Below are 19,324 nucleotides of genomic sequence, written 5' to 3'. Positions count from 1 at the left end.
TTTCACTCGAAACCGCTACACAGGCAGTTTCAAGCAGTCTTGCTTCTATTTGCTGGTTTCTTGGTGGTCAGGGTGTGACTCTTGCGAGGTTTGGCTTTCACTTTGAGCATTTTGGTGTGATGAGGGCCATTGAGATGTGCTGGCTTAGGCTTTGTGGACTTGGGCGCCTTGGGGATCTTTGGGGCAGGCAGGACGGGGGCGGAGGGGAGACTCTCACCCCCAGGGCAGGCCTTGAAGATGTGGACATCCTTGACCCTGCGACCCCGGAGCTCAGGAGGGTTGGCACAGGTGGCGCGCACCTTCAGGTTGACTTTCTCTATCCACCTGGAATAAAACATACCAAGTTACATTGTTCCAACAATATGAATAATTTATTGAAATCGGAAAGGCCACCAGAGGACACAAATTGGAAAGGAGAATAATTGTTTTTTGATATTCACAATATCACTATTGGGGGTCCTTGGTGTGTAGTCTTCTGCAAATAGAATGTGTACTATGTGTTCATGTCTATCTGTTTTAAGGCTGCACTTTTTAAGGCACTCATCTGCTCCAAAAGTTTATTATTGAGACGTTTCGAGCCATGGCTCTTCATCTGGTCTTTTTGACCAGATGAAGAGCCTTGGCTCGAAACGTCAATAATTCTCTTCTCTTTTTCTGTCACTTTTGAGCCCAGCAGCACCTCCACTAAGTGACATGTGTATCTTACTAGTTTCTGCAAAATTATGACCGACATAAATATCGTGATTATCAGAATTATTAGTTTGATTTCGGGGGAAATATCTAGCATCTTGAGTATTTTATACCACTACCTGAAGGAAATTAAATTGTTTCAGTAGTATATCTTCCTACACTCATACGTGTGTCTTACATGCGTAGTGGCAGCAGGGGGCAGTCACAAAGCAGGGGGTTTTCAGCCAGGTTGATGACCTCCAGAGAGGTCAGGGGGTGTAGATCTGGTATCTCCTCTAGCTGGTTCCCTTCGAGGAAGAGACTCCTCAGACTGGGACCCAGCCCTGCCAGGGCATCCTTAGACATCTGAGGTGGCAGAGGGGAAATGGTACAGCATGCTACAGGAATGATGTTTGTAGGCCATTGCAGAAATGACTTTTGCCGCTGTTAACCACAGACCTTACTTTCTATTCTGCATACAACAAAACCCCTATGGGTTAAAAAAGAATCGGCGACCTGGTGAAGGACCTCATTGTACGGACGTCACATGAAGCTTGGCCAATCAAATCAGATGTTACCTTTGTGAAGCAAGCCACCCACCCACCCACGTGGCATTTATTTTTGAGGGGCTCCTATATACAGGTTTAATGTTTGTTTTTCCCAAACATTAAAAACGCCATTGACATGGACAGAGTTTAATGTTTGTTTTGTCTGATAATTACGTCATAAAAGATGTATATATAGCACCCCTCACTTCACACGGGTGTGATTTTTTTTAAAGATTTGTTTCTTTTTATGCCTTTATTTGATAGGATAATAGACTTACAGGAAATGGGGAGAGAGATGGGGAGTGACGCGCAGAAAAGGTCGTTGGGATCGGGATTCGAACCTGCGACACGCTGTCAGGCTGATTTAGCCTTGCGTTGCGATGCGATACTAATATACCACTGCATATGCAGGGCAGGCAGATGAAGTCTGGCTAAGGCTGATTAGCAGCCTAGGTGCCCGGACGTCTACGGCTCTACGCCAGCCTCCTGCATTTCAAGAGGTTGCAGTTGCCGTACATTTCTTTACATTTAGTTCAAAGTCTTTACATTCTTCCAAACTAAATAAGCTTAGCTTATTTATTTTTTGATTAATAAGTCACGTAAATTGATCCTTTCTCCTGGGTTTATTCATTATCTTGTGAACAGCATTCCCTCTCTCAAGCAGTTTTTCAATTGGCTAAACATGCCAATGGTCCTGCCAGAAACTGTGTTGAATCTTGACACTATTTGAGAAGCACATCCAAACATGGTCCCCTCACCTTCTCCAACCCCATGTTGTTCAGATACAGCTCCTTCAGTGATCCAGCTAATGGCAGGAAAGCATTGGCTCCCACCCATCGGATGGGGTTCCCCGACAGCCTCAGGTCCCCAAGGTTCCCTGCTTTACCCAGAGCCTCCGTTGGCAGCTCTTTCAGCTTGTTCCCTCCCAGGTGGAGTGTGTCGAGGTCGGTGGCCTGGTCCAAAGCCCTGTGGGCCACAGCGCTGATAGCATTACCGGTGAGGTAGAGGCCCCTGAGACCCTCCGCCCCAGCCAGGGTCCCGGCCTCCAGCCTGGTAATGGCGTTGTTCTCCAGGTGGATGGCTAGCAGGCCGGGTAGCAGGTTGAAGGCTCCCTTAGGGAAGCTGGTGAAGCGATTCTTCTCCAGGTGGAGGTAGGTCAGCTGGGGGAGACCTGGGGATTGTGTTTATGTGTGTGTGTTTGTGAGATTCAGTTTGACAAAGGCCTAAATTTAGCTCCTCTCATCTGAGAATTTCATCTTTGTATGTACATATCTATATCTATGAATCACTAAGTAAATATTGATCTAGCCTATCCATTTGTTAGATGGATGAATTTTATGAAGTACCTTTGAAGGCATCAGGGCTGAGGGAGGTGAGGTCATTCTCTGATAGATACAGGTAGACCAGCCCCTTCATGCCGCTGAAGGCTCCGCCTTCCACCTCCACGATCTTGCAACGCTGTAGATGGAGCGACACCACCTGCGTGAGGCCAGGGAAGTTGTTGCTGGACAGATAGTGGAAGTTGTTGCTGCGCAGATCCAGGAGTCGCGTGCTGGGAGAGAAGCCACGCGGCACCTTCGTGTGGCCACGGTTTTCGCAGGACGAATGGTGTGTCTCACCCTGGGGGAAGAGAGGGAAGAGGCAGATAAGGAGCAGAGAGAGAGATCATTTATATCAAAGCCAATTTTATACCAAATATTATTTATATATTGTGACATTCGTGCAGGAACCGTAGGATAACCAATTCACTTCTGTATCGTTACTATACATTTAACAAAGTTGTATTTCTTCAGCACTTACCTCACAGGCACAGTTGGTGGGACACTTGACCTTGTTTTCGGGCTCTCTAGTAGGCGGGGGCGTGTTCCTGGTGGCCTCCTCAAACTCTGCCTTCAACATGGCCTCGTGGCTCTGGCAGCGCAGGTCTCCAGGGTAGAGGGACTCTATGCTTTCTCCTGACAAATGGCCCGGTCCTCCGCATGCCCCGATCAGCTTCACCTTACCAGCGATAGCCCACTCCCTGTGGGTGGGATGGTGGGTAGAGGAAGAAAATCAAATCGTGTAGATCTTGGGATGCGCATGGGAATGGTGTGGCCTCCAAATCTGGGCACGGTTTCAGCCCCGATCAGATCTCCATTGACTTCCATTATATAGTTGTGTAAAAAATTTAAACAATATATAAAATATTTATGTGTACTACTAGCAGTGTGCACAAAGAAATTGGCACTGATCGGTCCAGATTTTGAGAGTATCTCCACATATCCAGACAGAAAACTAGAGCCACACTGTAAAAAGACACAACAAATGCCTTAATTTGTCAGTATCACTGAATGGTTTGATGAATGACACTTTGTATAAAGTTTTTATACAACAGAACTCGGATCAAAACACACAAACAAACCACTTTGACGCTTTGTGAACATGTATATGATCGATTTGCACAATTATTTTTGAATATTTTAATATTTTCAGAAAACACGCCCCAAAATACGGACAGCAGGTTGAAGAACTGAATTGGTCTCGTTAGTGACCCATGCCAACGGGTGTCAGAACACCACCTGAGGGGGCGCATGTAGCAGTTGCAGTAGATGGGGTTGCCCGCCAGGTTGAGGCGCGTCAGCTTAGGTGATCCGGCGGAGAACGGCTGAACAACACGCAGCTGGTTGTGGCTGATATCCAGGTGGGTGAGGCTGGGAGACATGGCTACGGCCGTGCTGTCCAGGTCCTGGAGGGACATGTGGTCCATTAAGAGATGAGTGAGCTTGGCCATGGACACCACCTCCTCCCCCAGGTAGGTCATAGGGTTGTAGCTCATCTCCAGGCGGGTGACCTCTGGCAGTCTGGATGACACGAGAGGAAGGAGGAGAGCTGAGGTCGGTTCTAAAAAAGTGTCTTCTAAATCCAAACGGTTTTCTGTACCTATGTTTCTATATCAGTGGTTCTCAAACTTTCATGTCAAGGACCCCCAAAATTATGTAATTGGCCACCGACCCGCATCTGAAAATATGTTGTTCCAGGGACCCCCCCAAAAGCAAAGATATGAGTTAAAGGGGCATACCACTCATTTTCACCATTAATATACCTTTGAGCTGTTGTGTGGAAATAATAATAACCCCATTCTGTGTTTCCTAGAACTGTAGGTCTCAAAAAACAATTAACATGGTGAATCACATCTTGATGACATCAAGATGTGATTCACCATGTAAATCACACCTGTGTGAAGTGAGGAGCACTCTTATCATCATACATCATCGTAGATCATCTCATTCCGTCCAATCACAATTTGCTTTTGTCTTTTGTCTTCAATGTTTGCGTTTACACAAACACTCAACCGCACAGCAGCATACCTGGTCATGGTCTCTGTAGGGAAGAACTGCAGCTCATTGTGGTCCAGACTTAGTCTGGTCAGTGTGAAGAGACCAGCGAAGGCCTCTATGTCCAGGTAGTTCAGAGAGTTGTGGCTAAGACGCAGCCACTTGATGTTCTGCATGCCCTGGAAAAGTATTTTGCAATAAATGTCATATTATTATTTGTAAATATTATCAGAATCAGAATCATCAAGTAAAAAAAGTGTCACAGTTCCCATCGTGTTATTTTTCAAAACAAAGAAGGGGGGGGGGTGTTAGGAGATCAAGGCAAGAAAGAAAATGTAGAAGCTCGTTCCACACACAAACCGCACACTCGTAGGGTCTCTCTAGCAACTGCTGTGTACTGTGCAATATTAGTGATGACCTGACGAAGATGTAACTTACACATCGAAACGTTGTCACTTTTTATTTGCACTCTGTTATAATAAACCAAGGGCCTAAATTGTCTGAGCTGCTCCAGTGCCTTCTTGTTCGCATGTTATCTGTCCTGCTTCTGAGATGCACCAGACTGGCCTGCTATAGGCTAGCTAGAGGCACGGTTGGAACTCCCTTCTACATATATATTGGTGACTCTGTCTCTATCTTTCTAGTATATGCATGAACTGCGTTCACGCTATACATTTGTGCTTGTAGTAGGTGTATGTGTGAGTGTGAGAATACCTGGAAGGCCATGTTAGGTATATAAACCAGCCGGTTGTGTGTGAGGGAAAGCAGGTTGAGAGAGCCCAGCTGAGCGAAAGCTCCAGTCTTGATCTCCTCCACGCGGTTTCGATCGATCATCAGCTGCTTCAGGGCCGACAGGCCGTCAAACGATTCCTGCACACCACAGAAACAAAGAGTTATTATGATTAGTTTAGTGGCTTGAATCCCACTCAGTCAGTGCCATCAGCATGCCTCCCACCACCACGTGTAGCTCCTGTCACTCTCCACTGTTTAGGATATAATTTAGGTATCGCAAAGCGAAGACAATTTCCAGAACAGCATCTTGTAGGAATAATATTCTTTATAAATGAACTAATCTAATGATATAATAAAATTGTATAGTGAAGATGAGAGAAAGAGAAATGGAGCGGTCTCACCCATGAGGTGCTCAGACAGAGAGAGAGAGAGAGAGAGAGTTTGTATTGATCCAACCTGGTAGAGAATCTCTATGTTGTTGTTGGCCAGGTTGAGAAAGACCAGGCGTCCCAGGCTGCGGAAGGCTCCTTCCTTCACGGTGCGTATGTTGCAGCGTTGCAAGGTCAGGTGAGTCAGGTAGGGGGTGTGTTTAAATGCCCCCGTGGGAAGCTCCAGGATGTCATTGCCCCTCAGGTCCAGCTTTACAGTGATCTGTTAGCAACAGACACATTAGTATATTGGTTAAACCATAAGTGCTCTTATAGTCTAGGCCCAAAAGAGTGTGATCTACCAGTAGATCACTAAGGTTGTGCAGGTAGACCACAGGAAATGGCCTAAAAAATATGTAATTTAAACTTGATTGACTTCAAAAGGAGCCTGCGGCGTCTCAAACCCACAATGCAATAGGCCTACTTGCTTTTCAAGAGGGTTGCACACAAATGTGAGTAGTATTACCGTTTTATACTGTAATTATACAAAACCCTACAAATTCCATTTCCCCCTCTATAATATTTTTGGTGAGTCGATCTTGTTGACCTGGTCATTTTGAAAGTCAAAAAAGTGTGGCCACCCAGCTGGTCTAGGCCAAATCCTGACAGAACAACTCCTTGATTCTAATCTACACTATGCTCTCTCCATAACTAGGGAAAAGTGGGAATCGACTTTCCACACAGTAAAATCCTGAGTGTTAATTTAACCCAGATAAAAAATAAAATAAGGAGAAAGTAGAGGTCCATTTAGCTGCTGGAAGATTTTATACAGTGTTACTTTGTACAATTGGATTGTACCACCCACCCCTTTTCCCCCTCACTGTATGTTTCTTTCTTTTTACCTCCTTTATGATGAATTCCTGTTCTGTTCTTTGACTATATAGAATTGACCATTTGACCCTCTTGTAAACAAGTGTTATGCTTAATTGGGTCGTCCACTCACAGTTAACAGTCTTTGTATTGAGTTTGTGCTTGAAATGTAGTAGCCTACTGTAATTCTGCAAACTGTTTAAATCAATCAATCAAAAAGTCTAAGAAAACAAATGACTACATATTTGAAGTTATTTATCTTGTGAAAAATGATCATATGAAACATAACCTCATCTATTGTTGGAGGAACTTCGGTCAGGTTTTTGTTGACGCAGGTGACCGTGAGCTGGATCGGGTCGCAGACGCACTGCTTGGGGCACTTGGCCAGATACGCTCCGGGCACGAAGAAGAGCAGAGCCAGTAGCGGCCAGTAGAGGGCGTCGAGAGAGACCTTGGAATACATCTGAGAGAAGAACCCATTCACAAACAGGAATCAACCTCGCTCTCATTGACAAAGACGAGTCACTCCATCTTATGTCTTAACTCTTCCCCATTTAATGTGTAGCCTATAGCTAGCCTATACTACAGCAGCACTGTAAAGGTGCCTGCCACTGTGTATAGGCTAACATTTAATTTATGCTCCTGCTAGTCGATACAAAAATAAATCTCAATACAAATCCCAGATTTTGTTACGGTTGTGATTTTGGCAAGATCAATGGAATGCGTTATGTCCACATTCGTTAGAGGCTAGTCAGAGTCTGATATAACACCACACCGAGACGGAAGCTTGAAAAGCTTCATGCAATTCCACACTGCTTCAAAATGCATGCATTAAAAAAAAGAAATAAAAAAGAGAGAGAGACGTGATATATGGGCCGAGGGAGAAGACTAAAGTTAACTCTTCTTTACTTATAGACAAGCTCATCTAAAATGGTTTATATTCACGTGCATGCATGGTGCCCCTGTCTGCACAGACAGCACTGCAGTCAACTAGTATAACTAAAGACCCCAGATGAAAAGTCGAATCGATCCAATCAACCCTTTTCAAGATAAAAACTAAACAAATGCTCATATTTCAAAATCGGTTTCTGCTATTAAAGCGTCATTTGTTTATTTGGTATCTCGGACGACTGAGCGCAGAGAGAGGAAATGTTAGTATGTTTATACTATACGAAAGAGGCAAAGAAACTGGAGACGGTGGAATTTCCTATAGGGCAAAGCCCGTGTGTCAGTGTCCCTCGGGGACCAACAGTTAGACCGCAGTGGAGCTGGCACGCTGTGCGCGCACAAAGACGCACAGTGTATTCGTGTCGGGCACCATCCGGAGTAGCGACTCATGGAGTGTCCTGTAAATAAACCCCAGGAATGGTAAGTGACTTAAGGCTACTTTACCTCGCAATGGCTGTAACCATATGATAATTACCTGCCGTAATTCGCATTAGGCCTACATTCTGATTACATTAAACGTTGACATTGCCGAATGCAAATGCGGTGCGTAAAATAGATATAGCATAGAAACGGTCGCGTTTTTGTGTAAGGACTGGAGTCGACCACGATGGAAATAAGTCATCTAACACATGCACCTTTATTGTGTGTTATTATCCTCTTATTGTTTTAAATGTATGCTGTTAATAGCCTAGCCTATAGAGGCCTATACTTTTCAAAGAAACTCAAATTATTTGCGCACTTTTGACTTTCACGTTCCCCTAAAATGTATAACATATACATATCCAGTTTTCTGTCAATTCGGTTACATGCATATAACCGTCAACTTCTAGATTTAGGTCTACTATAGGCTAGCCTACACAAAGAAGGCCTACTACTACATTTTAATTTACGCGTTGAAGCACTCACTTTGCCCCGGTCTCGGTTGTTCTGTCCTCCGGCTGTTTGCTACTTGTCCGTAGATTCTCTCACGGTCTCTGCCTCTCCGACGCTCTTCCCCTGGTTGTCCCCCATCTAAAACAAACTCAGCTTATCCCTTTCATTCAGTCTGCCCGACCCCCCGTCTTTCTCTTCACTTCTGCTGAGTTCCAAGAGCGCGCGTTATTAAAACAATGACCTGGGCCGAGTCATGACATAAAATGCCTGCATCTAAACCTCCATAACAACATTAAACATCGTTAATTGATTAATCAACCAACCACCAGTGTTGGAAAGTAACTAAAGTAACATTATATAAATATAATATAACTTTTTTCCAGACGCCTACTACTTTCACAATTTGATTAATAATATTACATTTACTATTTTCACGTCTAGATGCAGACTCGAGCCGATACAGAAACGGGCAGTCATAGAAATGTGTTATCCTTATGTTCACTGTGCATGAGATTGCATTGAAATGCACTTAACTGCTTTAATAAAAGGAAGTTGTTCAAAGATTATGTTTCATTATCAGTTTGAGCCCAGGTGTGGATTTAATAGGCCCTAATTGATGAATTCATACAGTAAAAGTCTTAGTGTAATTCAAATGAGGCTATTCAAATGAGGCTATTGGAACCAAATGGACCTATATCATGTCATGTGTAGCCTATACAGTATACACTTTTCAGAGTTAAATAAATAATGAGGATTTTACAATGTATAGGCTGCAGAAAAGGGGGAAATAAACTGCTAATGCTGAAAATTCAAAGTAAGACTTTTGGGCACAAAAGATGCAATACTGGGGGTGAGAAAACAAAGTAGCCTAATAAGGAAAGTATAAATAAGTTACAGTCAAGTAATATTACTTTTTTAAAGTATAACTATAGTAATAGGTAGGCTAATATATTACCGTTTTAGATTACTTTTCCAACACTGTCTTAAACCACTGATTTGAAGAAAAAGCATTTTTATGATTAGTAGCCAATATGCACTCACACATGCGTCAATGACATATGAAGAAAAATGAATGGCTACTGTATTTTGGGGCGAGCGTTTTTGTATTCTTTGTTAATAAGTGTTATGTATGGATATAATAGACTAGATTAAATATTCAGATTTCAAAGTATATTCCTTTTCCTATTTTCCCTATATTCTAAAACATATGAACAATATGAGAGATAGCTGGCATTGGTTGGGGCTGTGGTTCTTGAGGGCCCAAACTATACTGAATGGTTTTCATTATAACTATCATTATACTCATACTGCTAATGGACATTTATATCTGGGACACCATGCAGGTGGATGTCATTGCGGAGCAGCATAGCTGAATGGTGACCGTGAGAGCCTCAGTTGTCGGATTCCTTGGCCAGTGAATGTGTCGAATATGACGTGGTTCGAAGACACCTAAACCCTAACTGCTCCACACCCTAAACGGGCAGTGATCAGCTGGGTTAAGCTGAAACCTAAATTCCCTCGCCGGAGCAAGTATAGGTCAATATTGTTATTTTGATTGTTAACCAGTTATGGAATTAGTTTAATTCCAAAACATTCAATCTCACATTTTGATAAATAATGTCTACCTTATTGACTTGTCTTCTGAACTGTAATTTTAACAAAAATGTCCTTTCTAATGTGTTTATTTTGCCACCTTGATGTCTTAATGCTTTAATTGTTGTGTGAAGCAATTTGAAATGCCTTGTGTTAAAAATGACTTGACTTATTATAAAAATCCATTTTGTTCTGGGAAGGAATAATTTACCCATTTGCTGTTGCATACAAAAACATACACATTTTGTATTGGCCCTTTGGCCATGGGCACTGCAGTGTAATGACTGTGTATAGTGCAGGACAATGCGCACACATACTGTACATTCAGGTCCATACCGGTAGGAGGGAATGCTCATGCATGCAACTCATTCCTGCTCACAGTCTGATGCACTGAGCGTTCTGACCCAGCTGAACCCTGCCCAATGACCAACAATAATATGGGTTTGATTTGACTGACAGGCCCGCAAAAATGCATCCTCTTTCCCCATCTTGAAAATGTTACATTGACCTCACTAGTAGACATATACAACTTTGCGAAGTCCATCATTAAATGGAATGCTTCTCTAGTCTAGCCTGAAATGCAAAGCAAATACAGTGCTTTATTTCAAAATCAAACTGCAACCAATTTAAAAAAGTCTTCTAAATGCTTTTAGTTATCGTTTATGAATAATATGCAGACAAAGTTATCCTCGTGTTGGCAATGACTATTGTTAGACACTTTCTTTTCTTCCAAAATATGTTTATTGGAATTTTTAACAAACAAACATTCTACATGGGGAGTCGAATACAGTCACTCCCAAAAAAGAAAACAAAAAAAGCATGTCATCAGAAAATAAAGAACTGCAACATAAATCAGTGGTCCCCCCCCCCCCCCCCCAAAAAAAAACAGTCCTCTATCTATACATTACAATAAATGTACACGCCCCCAAATAGCCTGCCTTCTATCGCAATGATTCACAAGCATAGCTAGCCCTGTATGTCAAACTTTTTATATATATTTTCCCGTTTTGTACAAAAATATAAATATTTAAAAGCAGAGAATCCAGGTTTCTTTAATGTGCCTTTAAATGAGCGTCAATCCGCTGCTTATGTCCCCCATTCCTTTTTCAAGTGTAAAGGGCTGTTTACACCAAGCATTCTAATTATAATAATAACAAGGGATGTGCGGCACCGATGTGAATTTTTTGGCCAATACCAAGAACCGATAATATCAACATTGCTGTTATGGCCTATAACCGATATTATCTATATAAAAACAAGTTAAAACGTTGTCCTTTCTGAAAAACACATGTAAACACTGAATTTGAAAAAGCAATGCCTCTTTATTCCAAAAGTGATGCAATATAAGATGAAAACAATGTATGAGTTTTACAAACTTTGGCCCATATCCAAACAAATGGAGAGAGAAGCCGATAAACACAGATCTGAGGAAGCACACCAGCAATACTGGTGTGTAGATTTTGTATTCTTAAATCGGAATTTAAACAATTTACTGTAAACATACTATTTTATTTTTTAAATATTCCAACTTCACTTTGTCTTAGTTATATTTGTGGTGTGGCTTCCACTTCAGTTAGAAGGATATTTAAAACTTTATATCCACTTTTCATCCAGGCTCGTCACTTACATCTCGGAGCAGTTTTCCCCAGCAACCACCCTGCCTTTCTCCTGTCACAACCAATTACCACTATGGAAATAAGCTTGTTCCGAGCTTTCTTGTGTTTATCGTTTTGACTATTGTTGTGCATCTGTCATAAACTGTACATGCAATTTGTCAATACAAATTTCAATCAATCAATTTAGTGCTTGGTGTGAATAGGCCTTAAAGCTTCAATTTCTTTGTTGGGAGACAAATCACGCAGTGTCCGTCAGTGCAGTGTGTGTGTGTGCGTGTATGTGTGTGTTGGGGGGGTGTAGTACTGGCAGTGGTTGAGACTGGTGGTGAGGTGTACATGGACTCAGTATTCTGGAGAGCACCTTTTCTCCAGGGCCAACTGCAGGCGCTGTGTGGCGCCACCACCTGACTTCAGAGCCTTGTAATTCCTGGCACAAAATGACAAGAAGTGACATCATCATGTCATCACAGTCACACGAGAAATACTTCCACAGGCATAGGTATTGATTGCTTGAGTTAAGCTGTATTCCATTCAAGGTTTCAGTTAGCCGGTATATGCCGGCCATTGAGTGACTTTTATATATACCATTGCTGGCCACCGTGGATGGTTGAAAAATACTATTTTAATAAAGTAACATAATAATCAAATACGTAGTTTACAACCGTTAAAATCACGTTTCTATGAGAATACATTGACTGGTGAATTGTCATTCATTGCTGCTACCCAACATTTGCAGCACTTGGGAATTATTGGAAAACAAAATAATTGTCTCAGAGACTTTCAACAAGTCAGCAAAACACTTTAAAGGACTTATAAGTTACTTACTTGGAGAGGAAGGTGTGCAACAGTGAGGCATGGTCCTGGGGGAAGTATTCCTGTTGGACGGCATGTTCCAGACACAACAGATGGCCTGGGACCACAAACAACTTCCTGCCATTCCCCTCACCCTGAGAAACACAATCATCAACACACAGGGTCGGTAGGTCGGTTAGCGCTTGAGGATCTACAAATATAAATATACTGTACACATTACATTGTGCCAGGTGCATGCAGGGCTGCAGCTCTGTTTTATATATATATAAGATAAGTATTATTTTTAGATATATGCGTTGTTTTGTAATAGTTTGTCACACAGCGCTGTCATGTAAAATACTGGATACTTTCTCAAGTTTGGAAATGTTTCGGCAATAATGACAAGCCCAAAATAGGAATACTACTATACTATATTTAGGATACTAAATGATCGAGTATATTTCAGAATTGAATAGTTCAATTAACTGATGCACCCCTAGTTGCATGTATACCTTGAGCAGCCCTGTCAGAACCATTAGGCTGGAGAGGAAGCAGTAGGATTGGACGGCTGAACCAGAAAAGAGCCTCTCAAACACTGCGTCTATGGGACACAGAGACAAACAGCAATGCATGGGTTAAAGTGCAGGTTAACTGTCAGTTCAGTTCTAACAGTGGTCTGTTATTTTACAGTGGCTATAATTCACTCTGGATAAGAGTACTAGCTCATTAACAAAATCTTCAAAAACAACTGACAAACTGAATTGTGACACAAAGTGTAGCATGTATTCGTTATCCATTTACCAATGGTTTCTAGAACCACTTTCTTGGTCTCTGGCTCTTCACTGTAAACAGAGGATATCTTCAGAAGGATGTCTGCTGCCTTGTCTGTGTCCGACACTTCCACCTGAGAAGAGAAAATCTAAATAAGACATACGCACTAATGCTGCTCTTCTCTCTTTTTAATATTTTAACTAAAAGTGAACAAGGTTTTTGCCCATACAGGGAGTTAATAAAAGGAGTACCAGGGCACACTTTTCATAGCCTATGTAGGAGCTCTGCTAATTACACTTTAGTCTAAATGAATTCACTGAACAGTTCACAAACTGTCCAAAAGTAAGATCTTACCAGATCATGTTGAATACAAGCTCTGTCGCAAGCTCTGCCCCTTCAGAGAAGCAACAACTTGTAGACGCATTACCATGGGAACCAAAAAGGGGTGGGAACCCGTCGTCGAGGGCTGTTTGCTTAATGATTATGACTGCTACTGCGATTGCGTCATAGCAGCTGTACTTTTGCCTAGCGGAGCCGTCCTGAAAACCGCCATTGCTTAAACTCCCTATTGATTCTTCTGAGAACGCACCAAATCTCAGTGTGTTTGAGGGAGTGTAGTTCAGCGTAGTTTTCTCTAAATGCCCACCTGTCGTATTAGAAGTGTTCTCTCCTCTCCGAGCTGAAGAAGCTTTTCACTGGAAGGGCTGTTCAAGAACGATTCTACCTCTGCCTAGTGGAGAAAAATGGTCACATTTAGGCATTAGAGGAGAAATACAAAAATGTTGTGATTTTCCCCCATTCTCTCCCTCTGGGTGTATGCGTGTATGCTAATGCTACGATTAGGAATAAATCACCATGTTATCTACGTAGACCATAATTACTTGTAAAGTATGTTCAGGGTATTTATTTAGCATAAATCATAGTTTTGTTTTCAATTAGGTTTGTATTTTGTGCAAAATGATCATGTCATTATTCCTTGTATCACTGGATTCTTCAAATAATTGTTTTGTTTTCAATGTTAATATATTGTATTTATATTATTATTATCCTATTTGTTACTTGCATTGTTAAATGTTTGTTTTTAAATCTTGTCTATGGCCCCAAATTGGTCAAGGCCAGCTCTGATGCCTTGGTACATAAAAAAACCTGATTGTGAATGCAGTTTGGTATTGTATTAAAATGTATTATAAGCAAAGTGGAGATATGACTCAAATATATTTATTACGGTTCAAATATGGTAATGTAAATGTTCTGCTGCCTTACTGAGCTCTGAGGTTTTGTGGGGCTGCTTTCTCCATTTGACACTCCATTCTCCTTAACATTTTCATCACGCTCTCCATCTTCTCCATTTTCCTCCACTCCATTTTCATCCTCATCTTCCTCTTCTTCTTCTTCTTCTTCATCATCATCTTCATCGTCAGGTTCTCCTTCATCATCACTGTATGTGTAATGGAGAGGTAACAAGATCATACATTCGGATGGGTAATCTTAAAACTTCTCTGAAATCACATGGGGCACACACACACACACACACACACACACACACACACACACACACACACACACACACACACACACACACAGATTCATACAAACGTTACCTGAGAGAGGCCAGCATGTCTCCTCTGTCCATGCTTTCCATGAATTCCGTCAGAGCCTCACAACCCTCCTCTCCCAGACAGTTGCCTGTTCAGAGCCACACATGCCGTTAGTAACACCCCCTAAATAAGACTTAATACAGAATTTATTTAGCCTAGATTCACTCATGTGAAGTGAGCGGTGCCTTTTATCGTGATGATGTATGATGATGACAATGTCATCATACATCAGCCAATCAAATCATCACATTCTGTGCTCAAACACACCTACACACAAAGCTGTGCATAGGAGCGGTTGCACCGCTCAGAAAGTGAAATTTGATCATTATTGTTATGATAAATATTACTAATATTTCTAAAAACTACTTACAGAGAAATCTATAATTGTGAATTTTAAGAAGTGGTCCAAATGATTAATTTGATATAGATGACATTTACAATACTACTTTACAACTAATAAAATCACGTTAAGAAAATACTACTAAATAGTACATTTCAACTAGTGAGTAGGTGTATAGTATACCATTCAGATCCACTTTTTCCATATGAGGTTTGTCTGTGACAGCCTGTGCCACAACGAGAGCTGCAGTCTCAGTGATCTCTCCATAGGACAGGTTCAGTTCCTGAACAGCATACAAGACAAGTCACATAATTCAGCATTGCACAAACAATGCTCATGGGGCACTTGATGTTAGGCTGTATGTAGGCTGACCTTGAGAATCGGCAGCCCCTCTCTCAGGACAGCCGAGAGGGCAATGGCTCCCTCGGAGCGGACCAGACAGTCACCAAAGTTAATCACCTGGACATTCCTCAAATGCCTCAGAGCCTGGAACAAAAGATACACACATTTTATTTTATTTCATTGCTTTTAAAAACGTTTACGTGGCAAGAGTGCACTATAAAATGCTGCTCACCACCTACAAGGCACTGCACAACCTGGCTCCCCCCTACCTCTCTGCCCTCCTCAAGCCACATGTCCCGTCCCGTTCCCTCAGATCCAGTGATGCCAGCCTCCTGGAGGTCCCCAAGACCAGGCGCCATACCTGGGGCGACAGGGTCTTCTCTGGGTGCCCTCCCTCCCTACCTTCAAAACTGTCTTGAAAACCCACCTGCTCTGTCTCTTTTTTGTTTACTTGTTTTTATTTTAATTATTGCTCACAACTTCATAAACTCTCTTATGTCTTCCTATGAGTATTATATTGTATTGTACTTTAACATTTCTGTACACATCATCTATCTCTCCCATGCTTTATTTAATTTTTTGTCTGAACCCTCATCAAGTCATGTTTCATCCAATGCGGTCCGTACCCCAAAATGAGTTTGACACCCCCGATCTAGACTTGTGTTTTGTCCTGGAGAAACCCCTAGTACTTACAAGTACATTAAATTGCCATCCTACTGTACCTGTGCCATGGCCAATGCTCCTCTCTTGGTGAAGGTGTTGTCATTGAGGTTGAGGACACAGAGCTCTGGGTTATGCTGCATGGCCAAAGCCAAGGCAGTGATGCCTGGGTGGGTGATGCCATTCTGGGGCAAGTGGACCTCCTCCAGGCTGCCTATCAACTGTTAATGGAAGACAAACGGAAAAGGGGGGAAGAAATGAAGGTGGAATACATACAGTATGAGGTCGTAATATAATGTGTTGTATTGTGTATTTTAATGTTTAACTGAAATGCATTCGTTAGAATTAATTTAATATGATTAAATATCAACTTTGTGAAATGTAGTTCTATTCTTTTGAACAGATTATTCTGTATGACTATGGATATATCATGCCCTGACAAGTTTGAGTGCAGTGATCTACAGTTACTGTGCTTTTACAAGGCCAAGTAACGGGTACAGAATGTGTTTTACCTTGAAGGCCTTCGCAAGGGCCGCGGCACCCTCATTCTCCAGCCGGTTTCTCCCAGCAATGAACACCCTCAGTCTGAGTGCTGCTCCCTGGGCTGAAGACTCCTTATAGCACTCAGTCAGTGCTGCTGCCAGGATCTACAAAACACATGACATGAATACACATGTTGGTCAGTCGCGATAACATTTTACAATACCAGCCTTGCCCGACTGACAGTGGCTTGTCCAGGCAAAACTCAAACGGTAGCAAAATGACAGTTTTACTGTACTTTTTGTATGATCTACCATATTTTTCTACCTTATTTTAAGTGTAAGATATAGGTCAAACAGTGTGAAAGCAGACGACTGTGTTTTCAATTGGACACTTACACAAACTAGCAAAGTCAACATGAAACGTATACAGTAAGTGTAGAAAAACACACATATCCTCAGATATTACATGGCCCAGGTGAGCTCACCTTGCCTCCTCCGATGCCCATGCCACAATTGTTGAGTCTCAGCTCCCTCAGTGAGTGGCAGGATGGGCTCCTCAGCAGGTGTTCAATGCCCTTCACCCCATCCGGACCAAAGGCATTGTCGGACAGGTCTAGCTCTGTCAGTCTGGCCCCTGCACTCATCAACGCACCTCCCAGTGATCTCTGGTGAAAAGACCATTTGAGATCAACATGAAATGTCTGTCAAGTGCCTTAGTGAGTCAAATATATACAGCCTCATTGCAATCAAAAGAAGCAAAAAGATGTGAAATCAGCTGGTTTCGAGTCTTCAATAGGAACGCTTTGATGTCACCCCATAATAAAAAATACAAAAGGTTGGTTGCTCAGCCACTCACCAGGGCAGTGGGTATTTCAGAGCGAAGTCTTCCAGTAAACATGTCACTCCAGAGACATCTCTGAAAGATGAATGACACAATGTTACATGCGTTAACAGAACTCAAACAACAAGCCTTTAAAGAGTGCCAAGCTTGTTATGCACAGGCAAAAAAAATAAAAGAAGTGTAGAGTACCTGAAGTTCGTCTTTGTTCTCCAGGGCTTTGGCAATGGCTTGTGCTGCTTCTACTCCGACCGTGTTCCCCTCCAAGCGCAAAGCCCGGAGACCTTGGTACTGCTCAATGTCACGTACCAACTCCTTCACTGGATGAACAGGGACAGAGATCAAGATGTCAACAGAGGTCAATGTCTAGTCCTATGTTTCATAGATGTATTTGTGATGGGGTGGACGGGGTCCTGTAATCAGAATATTATGTTTAATCCCCACAATCGTCAAAGTGTTCAACAACAGCAATGTACAGTAAGTCTTTCAAAGAATTAACCTTTACCTACTGACTCATTATAAGTTATCTGGGTAAGAATGCCATGTTAGTATACTGCAGTTGTAAAGGTAAATCTGATCTCAGATAGTCTCACCTGTCTCTGCATTGTCCAGTTTGAGTCCCAGACCTTTGTAACTCAACTCTCTATCTCCGACATGAGTCTTGGACAAAGCATCAGCAAGCTGGGCAATATCATCTGAAGCCATTGCGTTGCTAGGGAGTATAGGGAGGCAGTGAAATGCATGATGAAAGAGGGTAAACAAAAAAACATGCCTGCAGTGATACCATGGAGTAACAGGATAGATAGGTGGGCACTATGGGACATCTGGGCATCTTGATATGCCTATTTTGTCCAAAATGTAAAGAAATATATATATTTTTGGAAAACATTTCTAAGTAAAGTATACATGATTAGAACATGCATGCTTAAACCTTCGACAATTAAGGTCTAACATTTTGAATCCTGTATCCATACATACATATTACTTACTGTACTTACTACTTGTTGTTAATATTAAGACATTATAGACGCAATGACTGTATTACAATGCAATTACACTAGCTTGGTCCTCTCTACTGACATCTCTGGCTATAGTGTCTGTCACGCAGCACTGACTGACTGGATATACGGAAGCTATCCTTGAATTCAACATGCGAGTGTTCGTTTGGCCATTGGTCGTAAAACTAATGTTAGTGTTTTTGATCAATATACGACCCTACATGAAGCCTAGCCTAGGCCGTACATTTTCAAAAATACTTTACCAGGACGCGAAACTTCCAGTTGTTATGTTGACGGCGCGGTGAACACGCTGTGCTGGGTTCCGTTCCGCGCGCCACTTACGTTACAATAGGTTACAATGTGTGTGACGTCAGTTCCACAACTTCTTCGCTGACCACAGCATACTGTTGTGTGTCTGTCAGCATCGGCGCCACACCATGGCCTGGATTGCAATCATGTATTAACAGTATCTTTATTGGAGATTCACAGGCAGGCTGCAGGCACATGCTGTCTGCTAGTAAATATAATGTTGTCAGTGTGTGATGATTATTATGGTAATGACTGCAATTGATTGATTTGATTGATCTTGTTATTTCACAAGTATGCAGAATGGGTACATTTCAAACGAAAGTAGACTACAAGTCAATACCAAATACCATGATAAATCATTACACTTGTTTACAAGGTGGACCCTAAGTTGTAAACAAATAATGCTTTATTGGGTCGTCCACTCACAGTTGACAGTTTTTATATTGATTTGTGCTTGAAAATAATGTACTGTAATTCTGCAAACTGTCAATAAATGCTTCAATCAATCAATCAACAACAGCTGTCCACCACCCTTTTCAATTCATCAGAAGCTTGTAGATCGGCGGCTATTTTCAAATGGCCGAAATGCATCTGTATTCTGTAATGTAGGATGGAAGTGATTAATAATGTCTACAAAGTAACAAAAGTTTTTAATGTAGTGGA

The 19,324-nt window shown here is 42.0% G+C and overlaps 2 protein-coding genes across 4 annotated transcripts; both read right to left on the bottom strand.

Moving 5' to 3' along the window:
* Positions 1–16: 16 nt before the first annotated feature.
* Positions 17–8,476, bottom strand: chadlb (chondroadherin-like b). Its single transcript, XM_080789689.1, has 11 exons — positions 8,356–8,476; positions 6,791–6,964; positions 5,720–5,914; positions 5,246–5,401; positions 4,565–4,710; positions 3,776–4,057; positions 3,018–3,237; positions 2,564–2,837; positions 1,976–2,388; positions 869–1,035; positions 17–324 (listed from the first exon to the last, which is right to left on the bottom strand). The coding sequence occupies exons 2-11, from the start codon at positions 6,962–6,964 to the stop codon at positions 30–32; spliced, it is 2,322 nt and encodes a 773-aa protein (XP_080645815.1). The 5' UTR covers positions 8,356–8,476; the 3' UTR covers positions 17–29.
* Positions 8,477–10,719: 2,243 nt separating this feature from the next.
* Positions 10,720–18,757, bottom strand: rangap1b (Ran GTPase activating protein 1b). 3 transcript variants are annotated; one of them, XM_080788880.1, is made up of 16 exons: positions 18,616–18,757; positions 17,948–18,066; positions 17,547–17,674; positions 17,373–17,432; positions 17,002–17,181; positions 16,547–16,681; positions 16,097–16,255; positions 15,405–15,518; positions 15,216–15,315; positions 14,696–14,780; positions 14,358–14,532; positions 13,741–13,824; positions 13,125–13,227; positions 12,836–12,924; positions 12,357–12,478; positions 10,720–11,958 (listed from the first exon to the last, which is right to left on the bottom strand). In XM_080788880.1, exons 2-16 carry the CDS (start codon positions 18,057–18,059, stop codon positions 11,874–11,876), a joined length of 1,731 nt encoding a protein of 576 aa, XP_080645006.1. In that variant the 5' UTR covers positions 18,060–18,066; positions 18,616–18,757; the 3' UTR covers positions 10,720–11,873. The 3 variants fall into 3 exon arrangements, with proteins under 3 accessions (XP_080645006.1, XP_080645007.1, XP_080645008.1); XM_080788881.1 differs by lacking the exon at positions 18,616–18,757 and adding an exon at positions 18,597–18,615; XM_080788882.1 differs by lacking the exon at positions 18,616–18,757 and adding an exon at positions 18,344–18,362.
* Positions 18,758–19,324: the final 567 nt, after the last annotated feature.

This window comes from Protomyctophum bolini, assembly GCF_963924005.1.
Source record: "Protomyctophum bolini genome assembly, chromosome: 18".
Lineage (NCBI taxonomy): Eukaryota > Metazoa > Chordata > Actinopteri > Myctophiformes > Myctophidae > Protomyctophum > Protomyctophum bolini.
Note: the sequence above shows the minus strand (reverse complement) of the source record. Positions and strands in the feature narration are given on the sequence as shown.

Coding starts and splice junctions, on each gene's coding strand:
- chadlb (XM_080789689.1), bottom strand. CDS start 6,964: ATGTATTCCAAGGTCTCTCTCGACGCCCTCTACTGGCCGCTACTGGCT. Junction 2,838..3,017: donor CCACCAACTGTGCCTGTGAG/GTAAGTGCTGAA, acceptor CTCTTCCCCCAG/GGTGAGACACACCATTCGTC. Junction 2,389..2,563: donor CAGCCCTGATGCCTTCAAAG/GTACTTCATAAA, acceptor CACAATCCCCAG/GTCTCCCCCAGCTGACCTAC.
- rangap1b (XM_080788880.1), bottom strand. CDS start 18,059: ATGGCTTCAGATGATATTGCCCAGCTTGCTGATGCTTTGTCCAAGACT. Junction 14,781..15,215: donor GGAAAAAGTGGATCTGAATG/GTATACTATACA, acceptor GGCTCTGAACAG/GCAACTGTCTGGGAGAGGAG. Junction 11,959..12,356: donor TTGCACACCTTCCTCTCCAA/GTAAGTAACTTA, acceptor ATTTTGTGCCAG/GAATTACAAGGCTCTGAAGT.